This window comes from Acartia tonsa, chromosome 6 (assembly GCF_053477335.1).
Source record: "Acartia tonsa isolate MP-2025a chromosome 6, ASM5347733v1, whole genome shotgun sequence".
NCBI classification, from domain to species: Eukaryota; Metazoa; Arthropoda; class Copepoda; order Calanoida; family Acartiidae; genus Acartia; species Acartia tonsa.
In genome coordinates, this window is record NC_137265.1 from 39,828,439 (window position 1) to 39,853,399 (window position 24,961).

A 24,961-nucleotide genomic window follows, 5' to 3' on the forward strand; every position below is an offset into this window, starting at 1 on the left:
AGAATCATGCCTAATATAGTTTTATGTTTTATTTCTATTCCGTGTAATTAAAATTATTATTTGGTTATCTGTATTCTGATAAAGACGTATTAGAAGCAAGGTATGCTATCAATTCAACCAAATATGTCAAATCTTAAAATTCGCAAACTATTCTATAAACTATACCCAAGGTTGGCTTCAAAACTTTTGGTACTTTTATTAAAACATAATTAGTTGGTTTAAACATTTCCACCAATAATTTCAAATCCCTTCTTTCTATATCACATCTAAAAAATGACTTTTCTAATTTTTCTGATATTTTGTTTTATTGGGAAAATGAAACAATATGCAAATATGACATTTTACGGATTTGATGACCCATCTAAAGCAATATTGCAAAGAATATATCATTTAGGATCAATTTTGGGGTCTAATATTTTTTTCTTTGATTAGTCAATCCTTAAGCTTTTTAATAGCTACTTTATAATTTATGCCTGTTCATACGTCCATCAGTTACAAATAATAACTATAAATTGATAGTCTTTTTGTAAAAGTAGTTTAGAAAAGTCATTTATTAGATTTTTAAAAAAAAGACTGTCTTATAAATCAATATTTTACTGAATGTGCAGTAATTTGGTCTTTCTTTTACTGTATTACAGTTTGCATCTATTTTAAAGTTCAAATATTGCAATCTTGGTGTGGCTCCGCTACTTAAGGAGCACCAATTATGTACGTTGTAAACATGCGCAAAATAACAAACACTTAGTAAGCATAAGGGGTCGTTTTTTCAAATCTTGCCCTTGCATGATTTTATACCGTACAACTTTTTACTCCCTTAACGGTTTTTATTTTAAAATTTTCCTATAAATTTGATCTTGGACTCTTAAATGCCCCATCAAGTAATCTTTCCATAATTAATTTTTTAAGGATTAATGTACATTAAATTAATCCCTTTTATGAAAAACAAAATTAACCCTTTTTCAGATCAAAATCATTGGTGTAAAAGTTTGGGCACTGCCGAGATTTTATAAAATTACCCACAGTTTATGAATGAAAAATGTGTTAAAAATAAACAACAGATAAATTAATCTACTGCCCTATCTCCTATTCAATATAAAAAAAAACTATCAATGGCATATTTTTACACATGATAGTGGAATGAAATAGTTGAGAAAAGTTTGTTTATTTCAAATGCTATATAAGTCTAAAGTTTTTATTTGAAATCTTCAAAGGGGCTAAAAATTGTTTAAGTCTCGTAATAATAAATGGAAAATGCCTTTTTTGCTGTAGATGGTTTGTTTCATGTTTTTATTAGGTTGTAATTTTGTAAATTAAACACTTGGTCATAACTCAGTGGTATTTAATATTAACAATATTAAACTTTGGTGCTAGTATTATATCAATATATTATAGGTTAATGTTATGATTTTGATATAAGAATATCCTGTAAGGTTTTTTTGTAGCTTAAGATTAAAATATTTAGTGAACCGATTGCGTTCTCCATTTAAGGGAAGCTTTTCATAGACTTCAAGTTTAGATTTAGGCCTTGGGATGATTTTAGGCTATTTTTTTGCCCTTCTCTGCCCTTTCAAATACAAATCCCCTTGCTGCTGGGGGCGCAGCCGCTAGTTGTTTTAAGTTAAAAATATGGTTTATGTATCAAAGACCCTGTTTATTAAATTATCAAATTACCATGTACATTCAATTATTGGTTAAAAAGTTTAACCAGCGTTTCGGAGCCGGAGCCGGGAGCAGCAACATTTTTGGTGAAGCCGGATCCGGAGCCGTATTTTTCGTTAAAAACGGCTCCGGCTCCAGATTAGCTACAAATGATTTTTTAAAGTAATATTATAATTTGGCAATGGTCTATTTCCATATAATAAACTGAAAAACTATTGTTACTTAACAAATAGACACACATCATTCTACTTTTATATAGCTTTAATCAAATAAAAGCAAAATATTTTATATTATTAATTTTATTTTATCAAATTCAATGATGAACAAAAATTGATATATTAATTTTAAGGTAGGAGCCGGAGCCAGAGCCGCATCAAAATTAAACGGCTCCGACACCCTTTAAACACTGCTAGTTTAAACCAACCAATCAAGATTTTATATATGGCTTAACAACAAAATCTTTAAACTATCATTAAGCTTTCAATACTTTTAATAAAATCAAAATATGAAAATTTACTAAATATAATCTAAGAAAAAAAAAATATTGGTTTATCATATTTCGATAGTTTCAATTTCAGTAAGTGAATCTTGTTATTAAATTTATGCTTTTTAAAAATTCTTTCATGTTTAAACTTCTTACAAATAAAAATGTGGAAATATTTTATGGACATTAATTCATATTTTTCGACTTCATATCATTATGACATGTAAATGAAATACTATTCAAGAGAAAAATGTTATATTATTAATACTATTTTAAATCACGAAACCTCACATCTAAACATTTTTTATAAGTTTCAGTATTTATTAGGTTTTTACGCACCCAAAATTTGGATCACGTAAGAAATATGATGAAGGTTTGACTTTATGAAATTTGGAAGCTACTTTTTATTACACAGCTTGACGCATAGACGAAAAACCTGACCTGCTAATTATTTAGAAATGCTAAGACCATATTAGGATTAATGTGCATGGCTAGAGAAAATGCGCGCAAAATGGCACAATTGATAAATGAGCGTGAGTTGTGCGCTTCATGTGTCTTGTTAAAGTTATCGCAGTTCATCTTAAGACATTGTTATACTGGTTTCAACTAAATAAAAAATAAGGCAGTATGTGCATACAGCTGTTTGTCTGCTTTGCCGATAGAAGCCTGTAATATTGTCGAGAAAAAAAAACTTTTCGTGTTTCCACCATGATCCAAAAGTTTAATCAGACCTGGAAAATCATAAATTATAAATTTGCATTTGCCGACGGATTTTTAAAGCTAAAGCAAACATGCAGACTTTACAATTCGTCGTTTTCATTGGAGATATAGGTTATTAGTTTCATTGCTTAAATGTATACACAAGTGCAATATCATTAATTGCTTTGTAAATTTAGGGGCAAAGAAGGGCTAAAAAACTAGCTGAAAACCATCGAGACAAAGCCTTAAACCATCAAGTAAAGCTTGTCTAAAATAGAGAACCCAATCGGTTCTATATTTATTGAGATCTTAAGCTTCAGCCAAAAGAACACTTACAGTTTTATTTAATATGATTCCAACCTTGCAATATTTCATTCGGTTCCATTGGAATTCAGTCCACACGGGATTCAACCCACGGAATTCAGTCCAGCGGGATTCAACCCAACGGTATTCAGCCCACACGGGATTCAACCCACGGGATTCAGCCCACTCGGAATTCAGCCCACATGGGACTCAACCCACGGAATTCAGTCCATACGGGACTCAACCCACGGAATTCAGTCCATACGGGACTCAACCCACGGAATTCAGTCCATACGGAACTCAACCCACGGAATTCAGTCCACACGGGATTCAACCCATTATATATCTAAAATTACCAGTTTGCAAAAATATTTTTTTTTAAATTTGAGAACTAAATTTTTCTAAAAAGTTTTAAGTTTATGTAATTTTTTTTTACTGTAGAAATTATTTTATAAAATATGCTTTATAAAAAAATTTGAGAAAAAAAAAATTATTTTCTAAAAATTTGTTTCTTAAATTTGAAAAAAAAATTATTTGTTTTTAAAACTGAGAATTCAGTCCACACGGAATTCAACCCAATATATATATGAACTTCTCAGTTTTAAAAACAAATAATTTTTTTTTTCAAATTTGAGAAACAAATTTTTAGAAAATAATTCTTTTTTTTCAAATTTTTTATTAAGCATATTTTATAAAATAATTTCTAAAAATAAAAAAATTTACATAAACTTTTTTCAAAACTTTTTAAAAAAAATTTCTAAAAATTTTGTTCTCAAATTAAAAAAAAAATATTTTTTTTCAAACTGGTAATTTTACATATATAATGGGTTGAATCCCGTGTGGACTGAATTCCGTGGGTTGAGTCCCATATGGACTGAATTCCGTGGGTTGAGTCCCGTATGGACTGAATTCCGTGGGTTTAGTCCCGTATGGACTGAATTCCATGGGTTGAGTCCCGTATGGACTGAATACCGTGGGTTGAATCCCGTGTGGGCTGAATACCGTGGGTTGAATCCCGTGTGGGCTGAATACCGTTGGGTTGAATCCCGCTGGGCTGAATTCCGTGGGTTGAATCCCGTGTGGGCTGAATTCCAATGGAACCATTTCATTCACAAACACTCTAATTTTGCAGCATGTTTTATTATTTTTCCATTAAAAACTATGCAGTTGTCTGTTCTAGCTTTATTTTAATAAGTTACGGTTTTCTACGCTTAGTGTAGAGTTACTTCAATATAACCAAAACTTTTTTTGTGGAGGTTATTGAGTTATCATTTGGTTAATGATATAGAAATTGGGACTTGGTGATATTTTGACACTTAACAATGATTTAACAGACAAAAATTAACTTATGAGAGGCCAGTATACACTGTAATTGACCAATGGTAAAATTTATAGTGGCCTCTAATTGGTTAATCTTTTTTTACGTCATAATCTGTGCGGCCATTTTTACTAGCTTCAAATAATAATTGCAGAATGCTATTGTACTACAACATGCAGAAAAACAACACGTTTTGTCTCAATAATCCTAATTTTGACTGGTGTAATTGTTTATTTAAGAATCCTGTAAATTATCTAGGTATTTAAACGTTTATGTTCTTAAGTTTTGATGATTTTTGTTAATTTTATTTAAATTTTGCATTAAAATTTCCAGTCTTGAACAAACACAGTTTAACTTTTTTACCCTACCCATTGATAAAGGGATAGGGAAATGGAAAATAAACTCATCTTTCCCCCATTTAGGTAACAAAGAAATCAGCCATTGATATCTGAAAGTAAGGTTGGAGTATGATTTTTCTGCAATGGTTATGGTTCCATTGGTGGGCACCTTTTCCGTCTGCTAGCAAATTGCTTTTAACGACTTGGCTGTGTTCATATTTCCAAGGCTATTGGCTGATATTCAAAACCCTTATTGTAAGTTGGCATAGGGTCCCAACCCCGTGATTATACAACTATTTAACCCCAGCTCCCGCAATTCTCCTACTTTAATATCATAATTACGGGAGAAAGATTGATTTATCTTCCATTTTCTTATCCCTTTATATCTGACTATTACCAGACACCCCTTTTATTGTTTGTTTTTCTCTATCATCCGTTATTTCAATTTAATTTACCAATTGACAGACAGTACGAGGGAAGGGGGGAGGGCTTGAATTCATATTTTTATTCAAATTATAAAGACACTCTCCAATTAAAGTATATAAGCATAAAAAGGATATCTTATTTTATTTAAATTCAAGTAATTTTGTGTTTAATTCTTAAAACCCAGCCATAAATCAAGAAAATAAAAAATAAACTTAAGAATTATGATAACTAACATTAAATCAACAGGAGTAAAAAATCCACTAAATATTGGATAATAAAACTTGAAAAAGATTGTCCTTTATTTCATGTCTAATTTCTATGTATTTATAAATTACAAGTCATGAATAAAAAAATCTTTGTTTCAAATCGTTTGTATTAAAATCAAATAGATTCATTTTAACATAATAGTCAATTCATATTATTTTAGTTGTTTTGCCTTCAATCTATTTGTCTGTTATTAAATTTATCTTTAGACAAATACAGGAGCAATTGCTGCGTTACTGGTTTAAAAATCTTCATTTGAGTTCAGAGACATTCAATAAAAATAATTTTTCTGTAGATGACGTTTTCCTTCCCTGTTTATAAAAGCATCGCAACTTACCGATCGACCGACAGACCGTCAATTAATGATCGCAAAGATTATAGGAAATCGACTTATTTATTACCTTTCTAGGGTTAGTGATCTCATCGCTGGGCTTAGCTTTGAAGTTAGCCTGCTTGGCCTGCTCAAACCCATTCGTGTACAGCTTGGTAATGTTCTCGTTCCTGCGGGGGCGGTTGGGGGAGGCCAGCTCAGGGGTAGTGGGCTCTGCTGATGACGCTTAATTCATTTTACTGGCTAGGTTAAGTTAGGTCAAAGGGACCCCGTCGGGACAAAGCTTCCCAAATAAACATTATGATAAATTAAGACCTAATTCATTTTAATAGCTAGGTTAAGTTAGGTCAAAGGGACCCCATCGGGACAAAGCTTCCCAAATAAACATTATTTTAAAGTAAGACCACTGGCAATTTATTTGATTTAACCTTTTTATTGAAATGTGATTATAAATTAAAAGGGAAGGAGGGGATATGGGTCTGTTTTACAGTAGTCTCCAAAGTTTTATTATAACATAAATAATTATTTAATTTAGATTGGTTTTTACATTAAGTTGAGTGTCCAAACGTTTCAACCACTAATTGTAATCTACAGCAGGGGTAATTTTGTGTATCAACATTGTCTTATACCATTAGATCTCTGATGAACCACTCTTATTTTTTTTGTACTAATCAAAAGTAAAATTTTCTTGCAATTAATAAATTACTTGGTATTAATTTTATAATTTTTTGTCTAGAACATGAATTAAAAATGAATTTAGACATCCCTGGTTTGTGAAGATTTGCTGTGTAGAGTTGGGTTATATCCTTCACGGGTTTACCCCCACGGGCACGCTCCAGTCTAGGGCTCTGCTGCTCCTTAATATAGTTAGGTTAGGTAATATAATCGACGGGTTTATCCCCGCGGGCAAGCTCCAGTCTAGGGCTCTGCTGCTCCTTAATATAGGTTAGGTAATATCCTTGATGGGTTTTAAAAAGGCGTGCATTTAAAAAATGGTCTGATTTTTGTTATTTCAACTACAACTATGGAAAAGGAAACACATTGTCCGTTGCCTTTTGGTAGGCCTTATTTTAAGCCAAGGAATTCTCCAAGAAGATAATATCAATACTAACCTTCTGAGCCTGAATGCTGGCTGTGTAAATCTGGGTGATGTCGCCACCCGCCGGCTTACTGCGAACTATTTTGTCAGCAAAGGACTCCACGGGTTTCTCGTTGACTAGCTTATCAGTGTAGATCCTAATGAAAAAATGTCGTTTTTTTAAAATTATTTTTTTTATTGTTATGCTTTAGTCAGGGATGTATGATCCCCAAAGTTTTATAATAACGATTTCTTATTAGTTATCTCAAAAACTTTGGAGACTTTTATCGAATTTTGATTGGTTGGTTCATGACAGTAGGGGTAATTTTATGTATTATCATTTGGAATTAGTTCCCTATTTTTAAATAAAAGACCCCATTAAAGTAGATCATACAATAATGATGCATAAAAAAGAATTAAGAGAAAACAAAAGAGAAAATAATTGCTTTTTCATACAGATATATTAAGTAGGGTTAAAGAATGTCGCTATTCATTTTTGAATGCTTTGAATAGGTCTCAAATTAATGCTTAAATGGGGGATTAAGGTTTATTACAGCGAAAAACTTATTAAGAAAAGATTTAATTAGCAAATGATTTATTTAATTATTAAACTTGGGATCTGTAACATTTTCGGGAAACGATTATTTATAAAAAGATCTTTATATTAACTTTCAATTACAAAGACGACATTTTCCTAGTGATATCTTTTTGACTAGAGGGTGCGGCATCCTTGTTGGCACTTGCGTAAGATGGCGCGCTAATTGGCTCTGTTGGCTCAGGAGACATAGAGTTGGCTCTGTCAGCCCTGTCATCGTAGGAGCTAGAGCTGCTAGAGGATTTACGTTCAGGAGACTCAACTCTGTTCAACAAATTTACCATTATGTACAAAAACTGGGGAAATGAAGAAGAAGAAAGTTTAAATTTTTAAAAACTTACTGCCATTGATACAAGGTTTAAGATTATACATAATTACACACCCATGAAAACTGCCTAAAATTCCTACAAGTACCAAAATGCATATGATTTTAGAGGTTTTCGAGATCTTAAATGAAAACATACAAACATCAAGACAATTAATCCAAAAGGCAGAGTTTTAGTTATCAAGGTAGTGGTAAATTCCTAGCAGTAGGAGTAGGAGAAACAGATGCATCTCTTGGGGCGGGTGACTCCTCCCTGGGGGCAGGGCTCTCCTCTCTGGGGGCAGGGCTCTCCTCCCTAGGGGCAGGGGACTCCTCCCTCTGGGGGACAGGAGACTCAGCGCGGGGAGAGGGTGAGGCCTCCTTGGGGGCTGGGGAAGCATCTCTGGCGACGGGGGAAGGATCTCGTGGGGCAGGGGAGGCATCTCTCGGGCTGGGGGAAGGCTCAGGTGTAGCTGACCGACGGCTACGCTCCTCAGTTTCCACGACTGGTGACACTGCACTCACCTGTAAAAGAAAAAAAGTTATTAAATAGTTTCATGATGATTTTATTCCCAAAAAACAGTATTATTTGCATTTTAGGAAAAATTTAAGGGTATCCCTTAACATTTCATTGCAATTCTAAATAAAGCCATTTTATAAAAGTTCTTTATACTAAAAATAAATAAATAAATCGCATGAATAACCCCTTTAAAAGAATTGCAGTAAAATAAGTATTTGTATACTGAAAGGATATACTATACAAAGTATACTGCTACCACTGCATTTTTTTTGTGGTTCACTAAAATAAGTTTGAATATTTGTACAGATTACATTTGTTCTTTTATATTGTAAAGTATTAAGGTATTTTTCAATAACTACTGAAACGATTGAGTTCTCCATTTTAAGGAAACTTCACATAGTTCCCGGAATGGTTTTTGGCTATTTGATTGTTGGATAAATGACACTTAACCCCCATTCGTAGAAAAAAAGGTTTTTACCATACTGTACAAACATTAAAATGTGTGCTTGCAGTCTTTTTTTTGTGTTGCCTTTAAAGCATTGCATTGCAGACTCATAGAAGATTATCAAAAATAGAAATTTTGACAGGTATTTCATGTTCATCTTTGTTACTTCTATTACATCAACACAGGAGTATTGTCAAAGTTTCATAAGTTTCATAATTGGAAAAGGGAAAGGACTTGAAACAAGGATGAAAACATCCATATGTAGCGAAGCACAAAAAATCATTAAATGGACAAACAGACAAAGTGAGTTATAGAGTAGTTATCTAGTTCTAATAACAAAGAAAAAAATAGAAAAAATATGCAAAAACTTTAAGAAAGCAAACATTGCATTGAAGCTAATTTTTGTCTCAATAGGTTTTTACAGAGCATATAGAAAAAGTAATTATTAAAAGACAACCTAATTGAAATTTTGAGATGGTCGCAATTTTTCTTCGGATTTGCTATTTTTCGTCTAAAAGTATTACATAATTATTTCTAGTGGTTCCATTCAGTGATTGAATGTCTATCTGCCAAAATAGTAAGATGTTTGAATGTCTGTCTAGACGTTCTATTGGGTTTTTAAGTCGGTACACGAAAATACAGAGTTCTTTCTCCCTTAAATTGGCATCAGTCCTTTAGTGTTCTCTACTTTAAACCCCTAAGATTAGAAACATATCAACAATACATATATTTATACTGTAATTGAATTAAATTCTAAGTTATAATTTAAAGTTAATATAAACAGATAATAATAAAATTGTTTACAGAATAACTGAATTATTAAGATATGTGTAGTTGATTATAACATTATGTTTTCAAAATGAAGCAAATACAATTTTTAAATATAACTCAAATAAGAATTATGTATTTTTTTTTTTTGTAGATTTATATGTGGTATAACTATAAATCATGACCAGTGACCACTTTGATTTAATGCCAAAAAGTCGGTATTAAGCAATATATTCGACAAAAGTATTTTTTTTTCTTTTTGAAGCTTAATAATCTAGTTCTCTAGTTCAGGTAAGCTTCACCCAGGTCCTTTGATAGTTTTAGGCTATTTTGTTTTCAGATTTAAGACTAAGAATGGTTTTATACCATTTTTTATACCATTGAAGCCGTTATTAATCGACAAACACCAATAAAATTGTATGAACATTTGAAATTATGTATATATAAATAATTGCCGAGAGTGGAAAGGCCTGGGGCAAATTAAATTAAATCATCAGTAACAGATATTCAATACTACATTCCAGGGATCTAAAGGGATAAGACAATGGTTGATAAATTGATTTACATCCCCAATGATACAACACAAAATTACTAAATCAAATTTAATTAAAGTCCCCAAAGTTGATGGGCCAACGAATCAGAAAACTTTATAATAAAACATTGGGGACTAGTGTAATAAACAGCCAAATGCCCCCTTCCTCCCTAAGTAGGTGGACATATTTGAAGATATATTAGAGGTAGTATGCCTACTTATTTATGATAGATAAGTATACAAATGAGAACGAAGTTTTCCAAACGTTTATTTCTGGTATGTCAGGTAATTTCTTGTGTTGGGCAAGGATATGACAACAAAAGTAAGATATTTGACTACATTTTGAATGGATGAAAAGTACGAGGCTAAGTCAAAATGAAAGAGTTTCCCTTTGAAGTTGTTTAGTTTGTATTGAAAGTCCATGATCAATAAAACATGTTCAACGTATGGAATACACGCATACACACACACACACTCACACACACATACATACACACACAAACATAAACACACAAAGCCAGGGATGAGGAAAGTACTAAATCTAGTTTAGTTTAAATTAACCTTTCTTTATGTTAATAGTAGCGGCTTCGCCCCTAGTAGCTTCTAGGGGCACTTGAGGAGGGTTGAGTTGAATCCCAAAACCCATTTTTCAACTTTAGATTTTTAAAAACTAAAGTAAGTATTTTAGTTTTTTTTTAATTAAATTTTTCTTGGGGGGTGGTAATTTTTTCTAGGCGCGATTTCTCTTGGGAAGGTGGTGGTTACCTCCCCCAAATTAGTTATAAACCATCCCGGGAACTATTAGAAGCTACCCTGTTAAGGAGAACCCGATCAGTTCAGCAGTTAACGATATTCATCGATACAAACAAACAAATAGACAGACAGACATCGTTATACTTTGTATTATAGAAGATATCAACAAAGGATTGTTTGAGGTGTCAGTAGTAGAATGATACTACAGGATAGTTTCTTTTAAGCCTAACATTGGACAAAAAGTCGACGTAAATATTAAGCATGCAACAGCATGTTTTATCCCTTTAATTAAAAACCTTGAAAGTCAAAATAAGTCAAAAATTGATAATACATATATAACAATACTTCTTTAATTTACATAGTTTTCCAATAGTTATTGAGCTGATTTTTCATGTTTTAAGTTTGATGCCTGGATAACCCTTAACCCTGGCTAAGGGCATGTTTTTGTCATGCCATATAGGCCTTCCTTGTGCCTTTTTCTGCCTGCCTAGTTGCCTTTTTTTCTACCTTCATGATATGCATATCATATTCATTAATTTTTAGGCAGCACAGCTACTCTATATTGCTAGGTATGTCCGTCACTATAACCTTATGTACTGTACATCAAGTTATTTTACTTAGTCCTAAAACATTAGTGAACATTATATTTATAAAAAATGTAATAAGATCTTTTTATCCAGTTTACAATTAAATTTATGAAGTTTTGTTAGCTTGTTTTTTTTGTTACTGCGCTACTTATGGATACAATATTGTTCTTTTTATAACATTATGACCCCTTCAAATAGAAATATTGAGAGTGAATATACCTAAAAACAGTTATCACAGCCAATATTTACAAAAAGCACAATTTTCTGATTTTATTGGATAGCGTTGCATAGAAGAAATAGGCTAAAAGCATTTTCATATGCCCAGTTTTATTCAACGCTTATCTATAATACAAAGTAGAATGGTGTCTGTCCGTCTGTCTGAATGAAGCGTACATATTAGTCAAGTCTAAAGGCAACCTTTACAGCTTCACATACATTGTCGTACATAACACTTACTTATAGTTACCAACATGGAGGGAGGGGACATTGGACCCCCCCAAATCAATTTTCGAATTAATTTTCTTATTGGTTACACCTTATTCCTGAGTTTAAATCATATAATAAAATCTTTGACAAAATTAACTTTTTTTCAAAATAAACCAAAGAATGTGTCTTCTTTGTCTATACATGATTAAAGATATATATGGATAGGTCTGTTAAATCCAAAGTTATGTATAATTTCCAGCTACATAAGACAGAATTTTGCGTTTCTACAGACAGATGAGCTTATTAATTGATTATCTACTATGTACAATGTAATGGTTTATTTCATATATATTGTATAAAATGAAAATGGTCATGGCTAACAAATCAATAGATATTTTCATCGGCATCGAGACCAACGTTTATTAATACCTAACAAAACCTTTAACGTAAAATTCTAAAATGTTTGACAATATTTTCATTTTAAAACTATTTTTCAAACCTTAATCTGCCTCCTTAATTTCACAACCTTGATTTAGTAATAGGATCATTTTAAAACAGCCTTTTCAAAAAATAATAATAATAATAAAGGGCACTTTTTCCCCGCCCCTCCCCCCCCCCCCCCTGTACTGAAAACTCCCCAATTCTCTATTTAAACTCCGTTAGTTAGCCATACGTCTAAGATTGAGGTAAAGGGAAAATTAAATTCTTTCAAATTTTCAGGGATAAGTTAAATTGATATACATGGGTACATGGCAGATTTACCACTAGCAAAAATACAGTGATAATACTGTCATAAACACAGTGATTTGTTGTGTAGATTAATTTAACTATAAGCATTAATAGTTATAAGTTATAACAAAATTATTTAGGTGTATTTTTGTCATCAAAACTGTGAATTTGACAGCCTCATTGAATTTCATGGTTGTGAAAATGACAGTAAAACTGTGTTTATGACAGTAGTAAAGGTGTAATTTTGACAGTGGATAAAAAAATATTGCCAAAAATACAGCTAAAAACGAAATTGACAAAAACACACCCGCTTTTTGCCAAAAACACAGTGGTTGTATTTTTGCTAGTGGTAAAAGTGGCACCACCCCATATACATCCCCAAATTTAATTCTTCTGTGAATTTGTAGTTGGTGTTTGAAACGTTTGGACACTCAACTTAATGAACCAACAATAAAAATTCAACAAATAAGAAAACGTTATTGTAAAACTTTGTGGACTAGTGAATAAACAGCCAAATGTCCCCTATCTTCCTGCAAATTTTAAATATTGCTTGAATCTTTAGCATAAAAGCAATACATAAACACCTATTGGACCATTAACTCGATCCTTTAAGTGTAGCTATACAGACAACAAGCCCTTTCATTGTTTGCCCTTTAACTGTGGAGCCAAATTTTTTTTAACTACTCTTGTATTATTGTTGAGTTACTAAGGTTAAGATAAAAGAATCATTTGCTGATTCATCAATGCCTGATTAATTACATTATGGAGTGTATTTTTGGTTTTGTACTCAATCTACTACTTTTTAATTGAACCATATTCACACCATACCCATAAACATCAAAGAGAGAGAGAGGGGATAATGGTATGTTTATTACACTAGTCCCCAAAGTTTTATAATAAAGTTTTCTTATTGGTTAGCTTAAGAACTTTGGGGACTTTTTTTTAATGGATATTGATTGGTTGGTTAATTAAGTTGAGTGTCCAAATGTTTTAACCACTAATTGTAATGCACAAAAGAGGTAATTATGTGTTTTAACATTTGGTCTGTACATACATTTATCAGTCATTGTCTTAACGCTTTAGATCTCTGGTAAACATTAAAACTATCTTCCCTGTTGTATTAGTAATTTATGTTGACATATAGTTTCATTCTCTTATGTCGACTAACTGTGTCTTTTTTATATTTCTATAGCTTACAGAATATTAAAAATGTTGTATTCGGGGATCGTAAGACAATGAACGATAATTTTAGGTAATTTAATGATTTTTGCTATAAAATTTTGAACACTGCTAGTTTGTACAAAAAATAAAAGTCCCCAAAGTTTTCAAGTCATCAAGACAGAACGTGTCTATAAAATTTTAGGTACCAGTAAAATTTAGAATCCAATATCCCTTCCCTTCCTGCCCCTCCTCCCTCCTCTAATTGATTTTTTTCTATCTTGATAAATAATATTTTTTCTCGTATTCATTTGAATCCGGTGGATAGGAACCGGTTCTCATGAATACGAAAAAACTATGTCTAGCATCGTATTATATCCAGTTTTCTACGAATATAGAAATGTACAATCATAAGATTAAAACTAGTTTTAATCTTATAATTGTACATTCTATATCCGCGGAAAGCCGTTTATAATACGATACGAGAAATAACTATTCTAGATCAACAAAGAATAAATAAATAACCTAAATGTATCAAAAAAGCTTTTGATCTTTGGTCACAAAAGGCATCTAAAAATTGGCTTATTATCAATCAGAATTTAATAATATCAAAAATTACAAAAATTGACCAATCCCCAAAATTGAAAAGATTTATCAAACTATTTTATTTTTCATGTTAAAAAAGATTTCTGACAAATATATTAAAAATCTTTTTAAAAAACCTAAATTTAGACTGACTATTTAATTTGTTTGTTTTTCCTTAATGTGCGTAAAATATACTACAATGATAATAGGTATTTAGAATGTCACGAGATAAAAACAGATGACAAAATGAAGAAATATTTTTAAAAAAGATCGAGTGAGTGAAGTTAAGCTTTTGGTGTATCGAAATGCGGATTTTGTTATTATATTTTATTTGTTGATGTTTTAACAGCTTAAAAGACCATTTAATGGCTTTATAAATCATTAGCTTAAGAAATGTTGAAAAAAGTGGATTATAAAGAAAATAATAAACTAATAATTTGTGGCTTTAATGATGAAAAGAGGAATAGGTAAATAATCTTTTAATAGTTATTCATCGCATCGTATTATAAACTGCTTTTCATGGATTTAAAAAATGTACAAATATAAGACTAACACCAGTTTTTTAGTCCCGAGATGCCGAAGGCACAGGCTAAAAAAACTCGTTTTATTCTTATGATAGTACATTTTTATATTCGTAGAAAACTGGATGTAATAAGCTATGCTATGCATAATTTTTAAGTATTGCTGAGAACCGGTTCAAATAACTGGATATTAATCGATTTCGACGCGATTAGCATTTTTAAGATAAGCATTATAGAAAACAAATTGCGTTTAAAAAACTAAAACTCATCTTTCATAATAGATAAAACTAATGATTTTTGTTGGGTTGGCTCTAAATTATCTAAATTACCTGAAAAAATAAATATTTAAGGTTAAACATAACATTAATAATAATTAAGCATTTTTAACGAATCTTTCACAGGAAAGGATATTTTCTTTGAAGAAAACCTTTTTGGCCTCTATATATTCCGCCAATTAGCAGATTTACAGATATTAATTTTTAAACAATTAACAAAAAATAATTACATCATTTATTAGTAGCGAAGATCATCATAAGAGAATATGCAATAGGACGTACGGACGGACTGTGTAAATTACAGAGTACATTCTAATTGATCAGCGGACCTTTTTACATTTTCTTATATAACAGCTAAAGAAATAGTCATTCAAATCTTATACTTTGATATTATCAATAAAGTTTTCTTCATACCGTAGTATGCGTACGGACGGACATTTCTTACTATAGAGTAGTTTTACTCCTTAAGCTATTTTGTTCAAAGGCATACCATGGTATCGTGTTTTGGGCCCAAAATATTTTTTAAACAAATTCTGGGCTCATGCTTAATTTTTGAAGCCATAATTAATTATAGTTTTCAGGCCGTGTAGGGTCGACACCATTTATTTGAGAGATTTGTGTTGCATGTGTTATAACTTTGAAACAAGAGAAATTATTAAGAGAAATTAAGTTATTGTTTAACAATTGGAAGATACATTTTAAGAAATAATTCTTAAAAAAACATTATTTCTTATTATCAAACCATCGACTGCACACCTAGCATTTAAGGGCTCTATTGCTGCAGTCGAAGCGATAGAGAAAAAAAATAACCAAAAACCATCTCAGGACCTATGTGAAGCCTAAATTGGGAACTCAAAATGTTCAGTGGTTATCAAAATCTTTAACAAAAGAAAAAAAATATATTACTAAATATAATAGGACAAGCTTTTGTTATGTGTTTAATACACCAGTAGCATTAGCATTTTGTTGTAGCTTCACTATTTATAAACATAATTGTCCTTGTTAAATTATAAATTTAAAGTTCATATTAAAATCTGTATAAATCTTGTAAATGAATGTGGTCGTCATAACGCGGAGGATTGTACATAAACCTAACAAGGACCCCTATTTCATATTTTCAAGGGTATATACTATATATATATAATATATACATATAATTTTTAATGGCGCTAGAATATATTAAAATGTTAATTTTATGAGTTTTTTAGCAAAATATTATTTTTAAAATGTAAAAATTAAAAAAGAGCAAAAGTAAAGTATTATTTTCCGTCTAATACTTTTAAGGAGATATTTTTCCTATAGCCGCGCGTAAGCCGATTGCCATATTTGTAACAGATTTAGATCTTGCGATTTACTGAACCGAGTAAATATTCTATTTTGGGTAAGATTTACTTAAGGTTGCTCTTGTATGAGGCTATTTTTCTACCACTATGTCCTACCCATGTAATCAAAAAGTACATCAATGCTTGAGGGTAAGCTAAAAGTATATTAAAACGGGGATCGACATTACCCTTTTTAACTCTTTTTTTAACATTGTATATTTTTCTTTTTAACAAGACTTAAAAAATCAGTTAGACCATTGGTGTATGCCAACTAAACATCAAGAATATTCTAGGATTCAAGGATAGGACAATGGATGATCAATTTATCTGAGGTGGATTCTTAAAAAAAATTGCCCTACTAAATCTACAAAAATTAAACAAAATCATAGAAGGGTTATAAACATAAGATTTTATTTAATTTTTGTAGATTTTTTTATGTGATTTTGGAGGATTTTGCACGAAAACAATTTTGCCCAACTAAGCGATTAGTGGGGCAAATTCTTTTTAAGAATCCACCTCAGTTCTCAATTATTCTTTGTAAAATTCTGCTTTTGGTAGATAAAGAGTACACGTGTAGAATAAATTGGTTTAGATTATATTGGCAGCAATTAAAAAGTTAAAATCAAGATTCTTAGAGTCAGCTCATTGTCAGGGATGTGACGTGCACCAAGGTCATGGAACATGTTATACCAGAGACATTGAAAATTATAATTTCTTTCAAGTAGGAAAGTTACTCTTGAGTTGAAATATCCCCTTATTAGTAGCGAAGCTACTCTATGATTCGAAATGTCCGTCCGTCTGAGACAAAGTGGGGGAAACGTGATTTTCTCGGCTCCTATAAAAGATAGAAAGCTGAAATTTTTAGTGAAGATTCTTATAACATATGCACATCTAATCTATACATTGTTTTGTCCATCCGTCTGTTATTTGGGGTGCTAGATCGATTCCTACATTTTCATGTTTTTCTGATTTTCTCAACTCCTTTTTAAGATAATGGGCTGAAATTTTCAGGGATTACTTAAATTTACATTTTACATATTTTACATAAGTTTTATTAAGATTTTTATTTTAATAGGGGTGCTAGATCGATTCCTAGATTTTTAGGTTTTCTATTCTTTTCTCAATTTCTATTCAGGATTTGCGGCTAAAATTATCAGGGATTGAATATGCTCATATTCTACATATTTCCATCAAGTTTCATAAAGATTTGTTTATAAATTGTGGTGCTAGATCGATTCCTAGATTTTTCATTTTTCGTGCTTGAAAGGTTGCGTGATTTTGAAGTTTTTGTCATTTCCCTATTTCATCAAATATATAGGATGACACTGGTATATTGTAAATATATTCATAATATACATTCATAATTTCTGAGCTTCGCTACTTATGGATGCTGTCATCCTTGTATTATTATTATGACCCGACCTGGGGTTTGTTTAAACATATGTTATAATCTCTTAAATAAACAAAATTCAAATCTAGGACCTCCGATATTATATTCCAATATATGTTATTAGAGGATGTGCACCTAGAGGCCTGTAGGGGGCACTTGAGGGGATAGGAGAGGGGGTAAGTCACCCCTCCTCCTTCGGTTCTAGTTATTTTAAACTGGGGGAAGGGGGGTTCATAGTGCGATTTCTCATTAAAGGGTGAAGGTACCCTTCCAAGGACCTACAAAAATTTTCGACACACTCCAAACTGTCCCAGTTTTGAGCAAGACGATTCCTGTGACGTCATATAAAAAGGTAAGGGGGGGAGAAAATCTCTTCCCTTTTTCCCATCTCTGTTTAAGATATTTTGTTCCCCCCTTCCGTATATGACGTAACTTGCTCAAAACTGGGACAGTTTGTGGTTTGTCAAATTTTCACTGTAAAGGAGAAATATTCAAGTAAATTTTAAAAACATTAGGACAATCCTAAACAATCGATCAGAGCTTTATACATAGCATTAATTTTAGAAAACTTATATATTGTTGACTCATCATTTAATCAGAACGAATCTTTGAAATGATTTCTGGCGATTGAAATCTGTTGTATGTCTTTTATATAAACAAACATTACGAGATAACTCTCGTTTTTGGTGTTAGCCTTTAAAACTTATCATTTGGCGTTTCTCATATTGATATCAATGTATAAAATTTAAAATTATTTTAATATCTAAAATTGATGTTGTTTATTTCAATATTTTGTCCATTTTTACTTTTGTGTCATGTTGCAGGGATTGTATATTAATCCACAGAATTGAAGGGGTAATTTTGTTTATCCTCATTGGAGATGTACATCAATTAATCGTCTATTACCTTACCCCTTAATATCCAAATTTATGTGGATATATTTTAAAGGGACAAAGATTAACCGAGCATCTATTGTTAAGACCAGAGCCTGCCAAGTTAAATACTTCTCGCTCAATTATCATTTTTAGATTTGGAAGCACATTTATTATTTTCAGGGGGGGGCAGGGCAGGGATCTAAAGGGATAAGACAATGACAAATAAATAGATGTACTTTCTCAATGATGATACACAAAATTACCACTTCTGTAGATTACAGTTAGTTGTGGAAACGATTGGACACTCAACTTAATGAACTAACCAATAAAACTTCAATAAAAGTTCCCAAAATGTTTCAAAATGGATAGGTAAATCTTTTTATTTAGATTTGGTAGCACATTTATTTTTTAAAAGTGATTCAGGAAAATGACAATAAAATGTAAATAATTTTCGAAGAGCATTAATTTTTCATACATATAAAGGAAGGACAATTTATGGTAGAAAATCTTAATTACTGAATAGGGTCCCAGAAATGTCTATATTACTGTACCAGAGTTTAATGTTACTTTAAATTACCATTTGTTGCGGTGCTACTTATTTGTAAAATTATTCTCGTGTGCAAAAAATGTGCTTTAATTGCCAAATTATTTTAATAAAATTTTCTTCAAATTTATGATAAACGTTTAAGGTAAACCTCATAAAAGCAAGGATGATAGTCTTTTTAGTAGCGAAGCTACTCTGTAATTCGAAATGTCCGTCCGTTCGCCTGTCCGTCTGAGACAGAATAGGGGAAACGTAATTTTCTCGGCTCCTATTAAAAATAGACAGCTGAATTTCTTTGACAACAATCTCATTATTAAGGAGCACAAGGGTAGTCGGACCGTTTTTTTAGCAGGTTTTAGGCTATTTTTGTATTTTTCACATTTTTCTCCTTATCTTCATATATTTGGTGTTTTTGGTCCAATTTTCAAACTTTTTTTGGGATATCAGTATCAAAATAATTTTCCCATTGAAAATCTTTTATGTAACTTACTTGGACCGTTGTCATCATACAAAATAGAACAAGGTTTCGTGTTTATTTTCTCCAATCTATTCTTGATTTTAATAAATAAACTTTAAATCTACTTTTACGTATTCCCATCCACGATTTTTTGTGCTTCGCTACTTATGGATGTTGTCATCCTTGTTTATCATAACAAATATAAAAAAAACAGTTTTTTATCGCCTAGTATTATTGATAGTTTTCACGGATAATAAAATGAAAGACTATAAGATTAAATCCAGTTGTGTAGGCACAAATTTGCCAAAAAAAGGCATAGCCCTAACCCGATAATGTACAGCTATCCTAAGCTTTCATGTGGTTGACTTGAGTTTCTTATAGAGTAGCTACTCATCTGCATAAAGAATACATAGTAAACTATGGAGTAGCTATACCCCAATAATGTACAGCTATCCTAAGCTTTCATATAGTTGACTTGAGTTGCTTATAGAGTAGCTACTCATCTCTAATATGTACACATAGTAAACTATGTAGTAGCTATACCCCTATAATGTACAGCTATCCTTAGCTTTCATATGGTTTACTTGAGTTGCTTACAGATTAGCTACTCATCTTCATAAAGAACACATAGTAAACTATGAAGTAGCTATAGTTGACTTGAGTTGCTTACAGATTAGCTACTCATCTGCATAAAGAACATATAGTAAACTATGGAGTAGCTATACCCCTTTAATGTACAGCTATCCTAAGCTTTCATGTGGTTGACTTGAGTTGCTTTTTTGTGGTCTATTCACTAAATTTGGTGGTCTAATAAAACCGTAAAAACTTTGATATAAAAATGATAAATGAAAGTGTTTTACAGTAAAGCAAAAGAAATCTTATTATATATTGATTAAAGTAAATATTTAAAAGAATACTATTTATATAATAGCAATGCTTTTTTACGTAAATTTGCATCATATACAGAGCAACTCAATTGAAAGCGTTTTTGTGTAAGTTTATGTGACAATTGTTTGTCTAAATAGCCAAGACAGTATACTGCGTAGAAACTGTATAATCAATTTCTTTCAGTGGAGAACAAATTTCTTCTGCTATTTTCAATTTTTTGTTACAATGTAGACATACTATTCGAATCAACACGAAAAGGTAATTCAATTATGCCTCTTTGTTCCAAATCCAAATCTTAGATGTATATTTAACTCAAAGCTAAATTTAACGAGGAAGACAACAACCATAAGTAGCAAAATCCCAAAAATCATTGTAGGACAAACGGACAAAGTGAGTCATAAATCAGATATTTAGTGGTCATAACACAGAGTGGGAAAAGAAAAATATATATTTTTTGTAGCATGACCAACAGACATACGGACAAAGTAAGTTGTGTATTGGATGAAAATTTTGTAAGGGTTTCAGAAAAAGATCAGCAGTTTATTTTTAAAAGCATTCGAGATAATCTCATTTCCCCTGTAGCGTTACGGACTGGCAGACAAAGTGAATTGTAGAGTAGCTTTGCTACTATAAAGAAAAAGGTCAACAAAAGTAGCGGTAAAGTAAATAGTCAAAAAGAAGACCTTTGAACTAAACAAAACAAAAATACATGAAAGATATAATATTTTTAATAGGTAAACTGCATCCAAAAAAGAAAATGTTTAAAAATTAGGTATGTTAAAAAAAAAGTTAATTCATGCATACAAAGTAAAAGTGTGATTTTTTACATTTTCATTTTGAACTCATCGCTCATTAAGTCTCATTGAAAAAATCGGACTTGAAAAAATCTGTCAAATATTATTATTTACTTTACAGAAACACATTAACATTTCTTTAATTAATAAGAGACCTTCCAACAACCAATTATCATCTAAATAGAACATTCTTGGATGTCTAATAGACCTAAGACATTTTAAAAATCATGGCATTGCTTTCCAACCCAACTTTATGAATACAGTAATTTACCAAATCAATTAACCCTTACAGCTCGGGCCTCAATTCCCACCTTAATAGATCGGGGGGGGGGGCTAGGACGAACTTTTATTTTTCATAACAAAAAAATTACTTTTTCTGATCATTGCCAAAAAACGGCAAATAACGGAAACCGCCATTTTCGGCGGTTACGGCGGTAAAACGGCGGTTGGCGGCGCCGATTAATATTTTTATCTGTTTGATGTTGCTCAAGGATTTACCAAAAAAAATTATAGGACTCTAGCAGTAATAGAAGCCACGATATTCATGATATATGTCTGTAGTAAAAGCCGGACAAAATTCGGTCATAAAGTCGGTCAGGGAGCGGTCAAACGGTCATAACACATTTTTTCTCAGAAGGTCATTGATATCTAAGTATTCATCAAAAAAATTTTAGGTTTCTCCTTATACACAAAAGTCATAATGTAGAAATTAAGATTTTTTTAGAATTTTTTTCTAATTTTGGTGCTACCCAACCGACTTTGACCGGACACAACGACCGACACAGACCAGATATCCTAATAAAATCAACTCTTGCCGACGTATAATTACTAAACTTAAAAAGTCATGAAGTCACAGCACTCCATCTTACCTACAAAAAAAATGAGATTGAAAAAACTAGAGGGGGGGGGGCTCTTGGAGCCCCCCCCCCCCCCGATCTGTAAGGGTTAACAAATATATAATAACAAAACTACTATTTACAATTTTAAATTTAGTCTACCTACCTATCTTCAAATCATAAAAGCTACGCTGAATTAAGAACTGTTTTTACTACAAAAAAATGCTAAAAACCAGTTTAAAGCAAAAACTATTGAAGGAACCTACGGGCACAATTACTTTTAACTTTTTTTGCGATGGTAAAAAATATATACAGCTAAGAAATGAATATATGTATATCCTAGTCTATAACTTAGTAATGGTTTATATCTGAAGCTTAGGATCTCAATAACTACTGAACTGATTGAGTAATCTTATGTAGGTAAGCTTCGAATTGCAAAGTCCCTGAGGTGGTTTTAGGATATTTTTCTGTCCCCTTCTTACCCCTTTAAATACAGAGCCCCTTGATGCTAGGCGTGCAATCGATAGTGCTTTATTATATAAAGAACAACTTTGCTTCCCATCAAAAAATGAATTTGACAAAAATATAATTTAATTGAAATAAAGAAAGATGCATGTTCGTTGTTCGCGAAGCGTAAAAATAGCAGCCTAAAAGAAGTTACGGTGGTGGGGGGATAATTCAGGGTCCGATTTTGTACAGTTTATATTATATACTTGTGGGTTCTAGTCTAGTTTTACTAATATTTTTACCAAAATAAACAAAAAGCAATTATCAAAACCAAATATCAATATAATTTATAAATCATTATATTTTAGAGATTTGTACAGTTGTACTTTGTACTTTTTAAACTTGCGTACATTTTCATTCAACTAGGTGTCTGTCATCCAAAGAAGTAACACACAAAGAACCAAAACAACAAAGCAACAATTTTTAAAAACTTCAAAGCTACCTTTTACCATTCACCAACTTTAAATGGTTTTTACAAGGATCTAGTGGATATAATTTTTTTCACATCCTATTATAAAAAATGGTAAGGTTTTTTTTCGTTTGAAGCTTAAGATCTCAAAAAATAGTAGTCTGAACTCATTGCATTTTTCAGGGAAGCTTTATAAATGTCTTGGGGTGGTTTTAGAATATTTTCGACGTCCCCTTGAGGCAGGGGCGAAGCAACTAGTATTGAACAATGGCCTGAAGCCAATTTATGATATTTAATAAAAGTGAACTGCCCTATTATTAACTTGTAATTGCTAATTTACATGATACTTACGTCAACATTATGACCATTATCATTATTTAGATAGAATTGCTTGAATCCTTGCATCCCTGGTATGCTAAGGCATGTTTTAAATGTTGTTGAATAAAAAGATTGGGTGGAATCCTATTTACTTTTAAGAGATTGTTTCTGAACATTTTTGCCACTGGAGAATTACATTTGAATTAAAGCTCTACTAGTATGTTAAAATGCTGATGTTGAACTGAAAAAAGGTCGACTTTTTAAGCGTCTTCAGTAAATGCATTATTAATCAGGGGTTAAAAAGACATTTTGTTATTTTTTCTTAGTACAATTGCTTTTTGTAAGTTAAGATTTTTATTTTGACTATATTTAATTATAAAAAATTAGTATAAAACTATCATATATAGACTTAGAGACTTGTTTAGTAATAATTAATTATGAACATAAGTTTTAAAAAAGGAACTCTATTTTAAAAGAAATTATAAGATCTATCCCTCCTTCACTGATAGTGGGTGTTTTCAAGTTAATTTTAACACCACACAAAGTCATCAGTTACAACATTTTAATTTACAAGTCAAAACAAATTTAACCCGGCCCCTTTTTTTTAAGTAGCACAGCCACTTTATAATAAGAGTATGTTCGTACGTTCTTCCGTATGTCACTCTATGTACTTTATCTTACAAGATAGTTTTTTTGTATTCTTAATTGAAGTTTAATATTTTTTCCCAGTTTTTTTTCTTCAAAATATCAATTCACTGTCCTTTTTTATCTATCTATTATTAACTTTCAATGCTGCGCTACTTGTAAACAAAAAGTCCTTGCTCCATAGCGATACTGCTCTGCAATTTGAGCTTTTACTTGTGTCAGTGCGTACTTTCTGACTGGTTATCTGGAATTTCTTACCTGAAATAAACAAGTTTAATTAAAATCTGATTTCAAAATATGTTGAAATTTCAAATTTGTGTGCTTATATAAGACTCTAGGGGGCTAGGTTTCGCTTCAGGTACTAGACCTCTTCTCCACGCACCTTGAACATACTCCGCTTATGATTGCAGTGTAGAGTGTCCATTCACCCATCAGACAACCAACTCTCTGAGATGCACGACCTTTGTCTGAGAAGTCCCAACTGTGCATGGTAACGAGTTGCGCCTGTTTTGGGCCAAGGCATTCCCCCCCCCCCCACTCTAACTATTTACGTCGCGCATCTGACATAGTAGCAGTGGGAACCATTTTCAACGTCTTTAGTTATGACGCGGTGTCGGACCAAGATTCGAACCTATCACCTTCCCGCCAACGAGCGGATGCGCTACATGTTGAGCCACGGTCGCGGGTTTGTGTGCTTATATACCTCTAGTGGCTTCTCAAAAGTTTTGAAAAGATTCTAAAGCCATCCAAAGACTTAAATCTTACAAAACAAAAAAGCCTAAAACCATGTGAAGCTTCCCTAAATTTGTGAATAATCATCGAAATTTTAATCTTTAAACATAAAAAATTAGTATAGGATTAAAATATTGGTTTAAAAA

The 24,961-nt window shown here is 31.7% G+C and overlaps 1 protein-coding gene across 1 annotated transcript in view; it reads right to left on the reverse strand.

Moving 5' to 3' along the window:
- The window catches only part of LOC145322649 (uncharacterized), a 124,658-nt gene that overhangs the window by 16,018 nt on the left and 83,679 nt on the right, over positions 1-24,961 (reverse strand). Inside the window, exons 4-8 of the mRNA XM_080164824.1 lie at positions 8,020-8,324; positions 7,593-7,759; positions 6,935-7,056; positions 6,589-6,679; positions 5,893-6,035 (exon numbers count right to left, since the gene is read on the reverse strand). Of these exons, the coding sequence (XP_080020950.1) occupies positions 5,893-6,035; positions 6,589-6,679; positions 6,935-7,056; positions 7,593-7,759; positions 8,020-8,324 (828 nt within the window). The remainder of the gene's footprint in view (positions 1-5,892; positions 6,036-6,588; positions 6,680-6,934; positions 7,057-7,592; positions 7,760-8,019; positions 8,325-24,961) is intronic.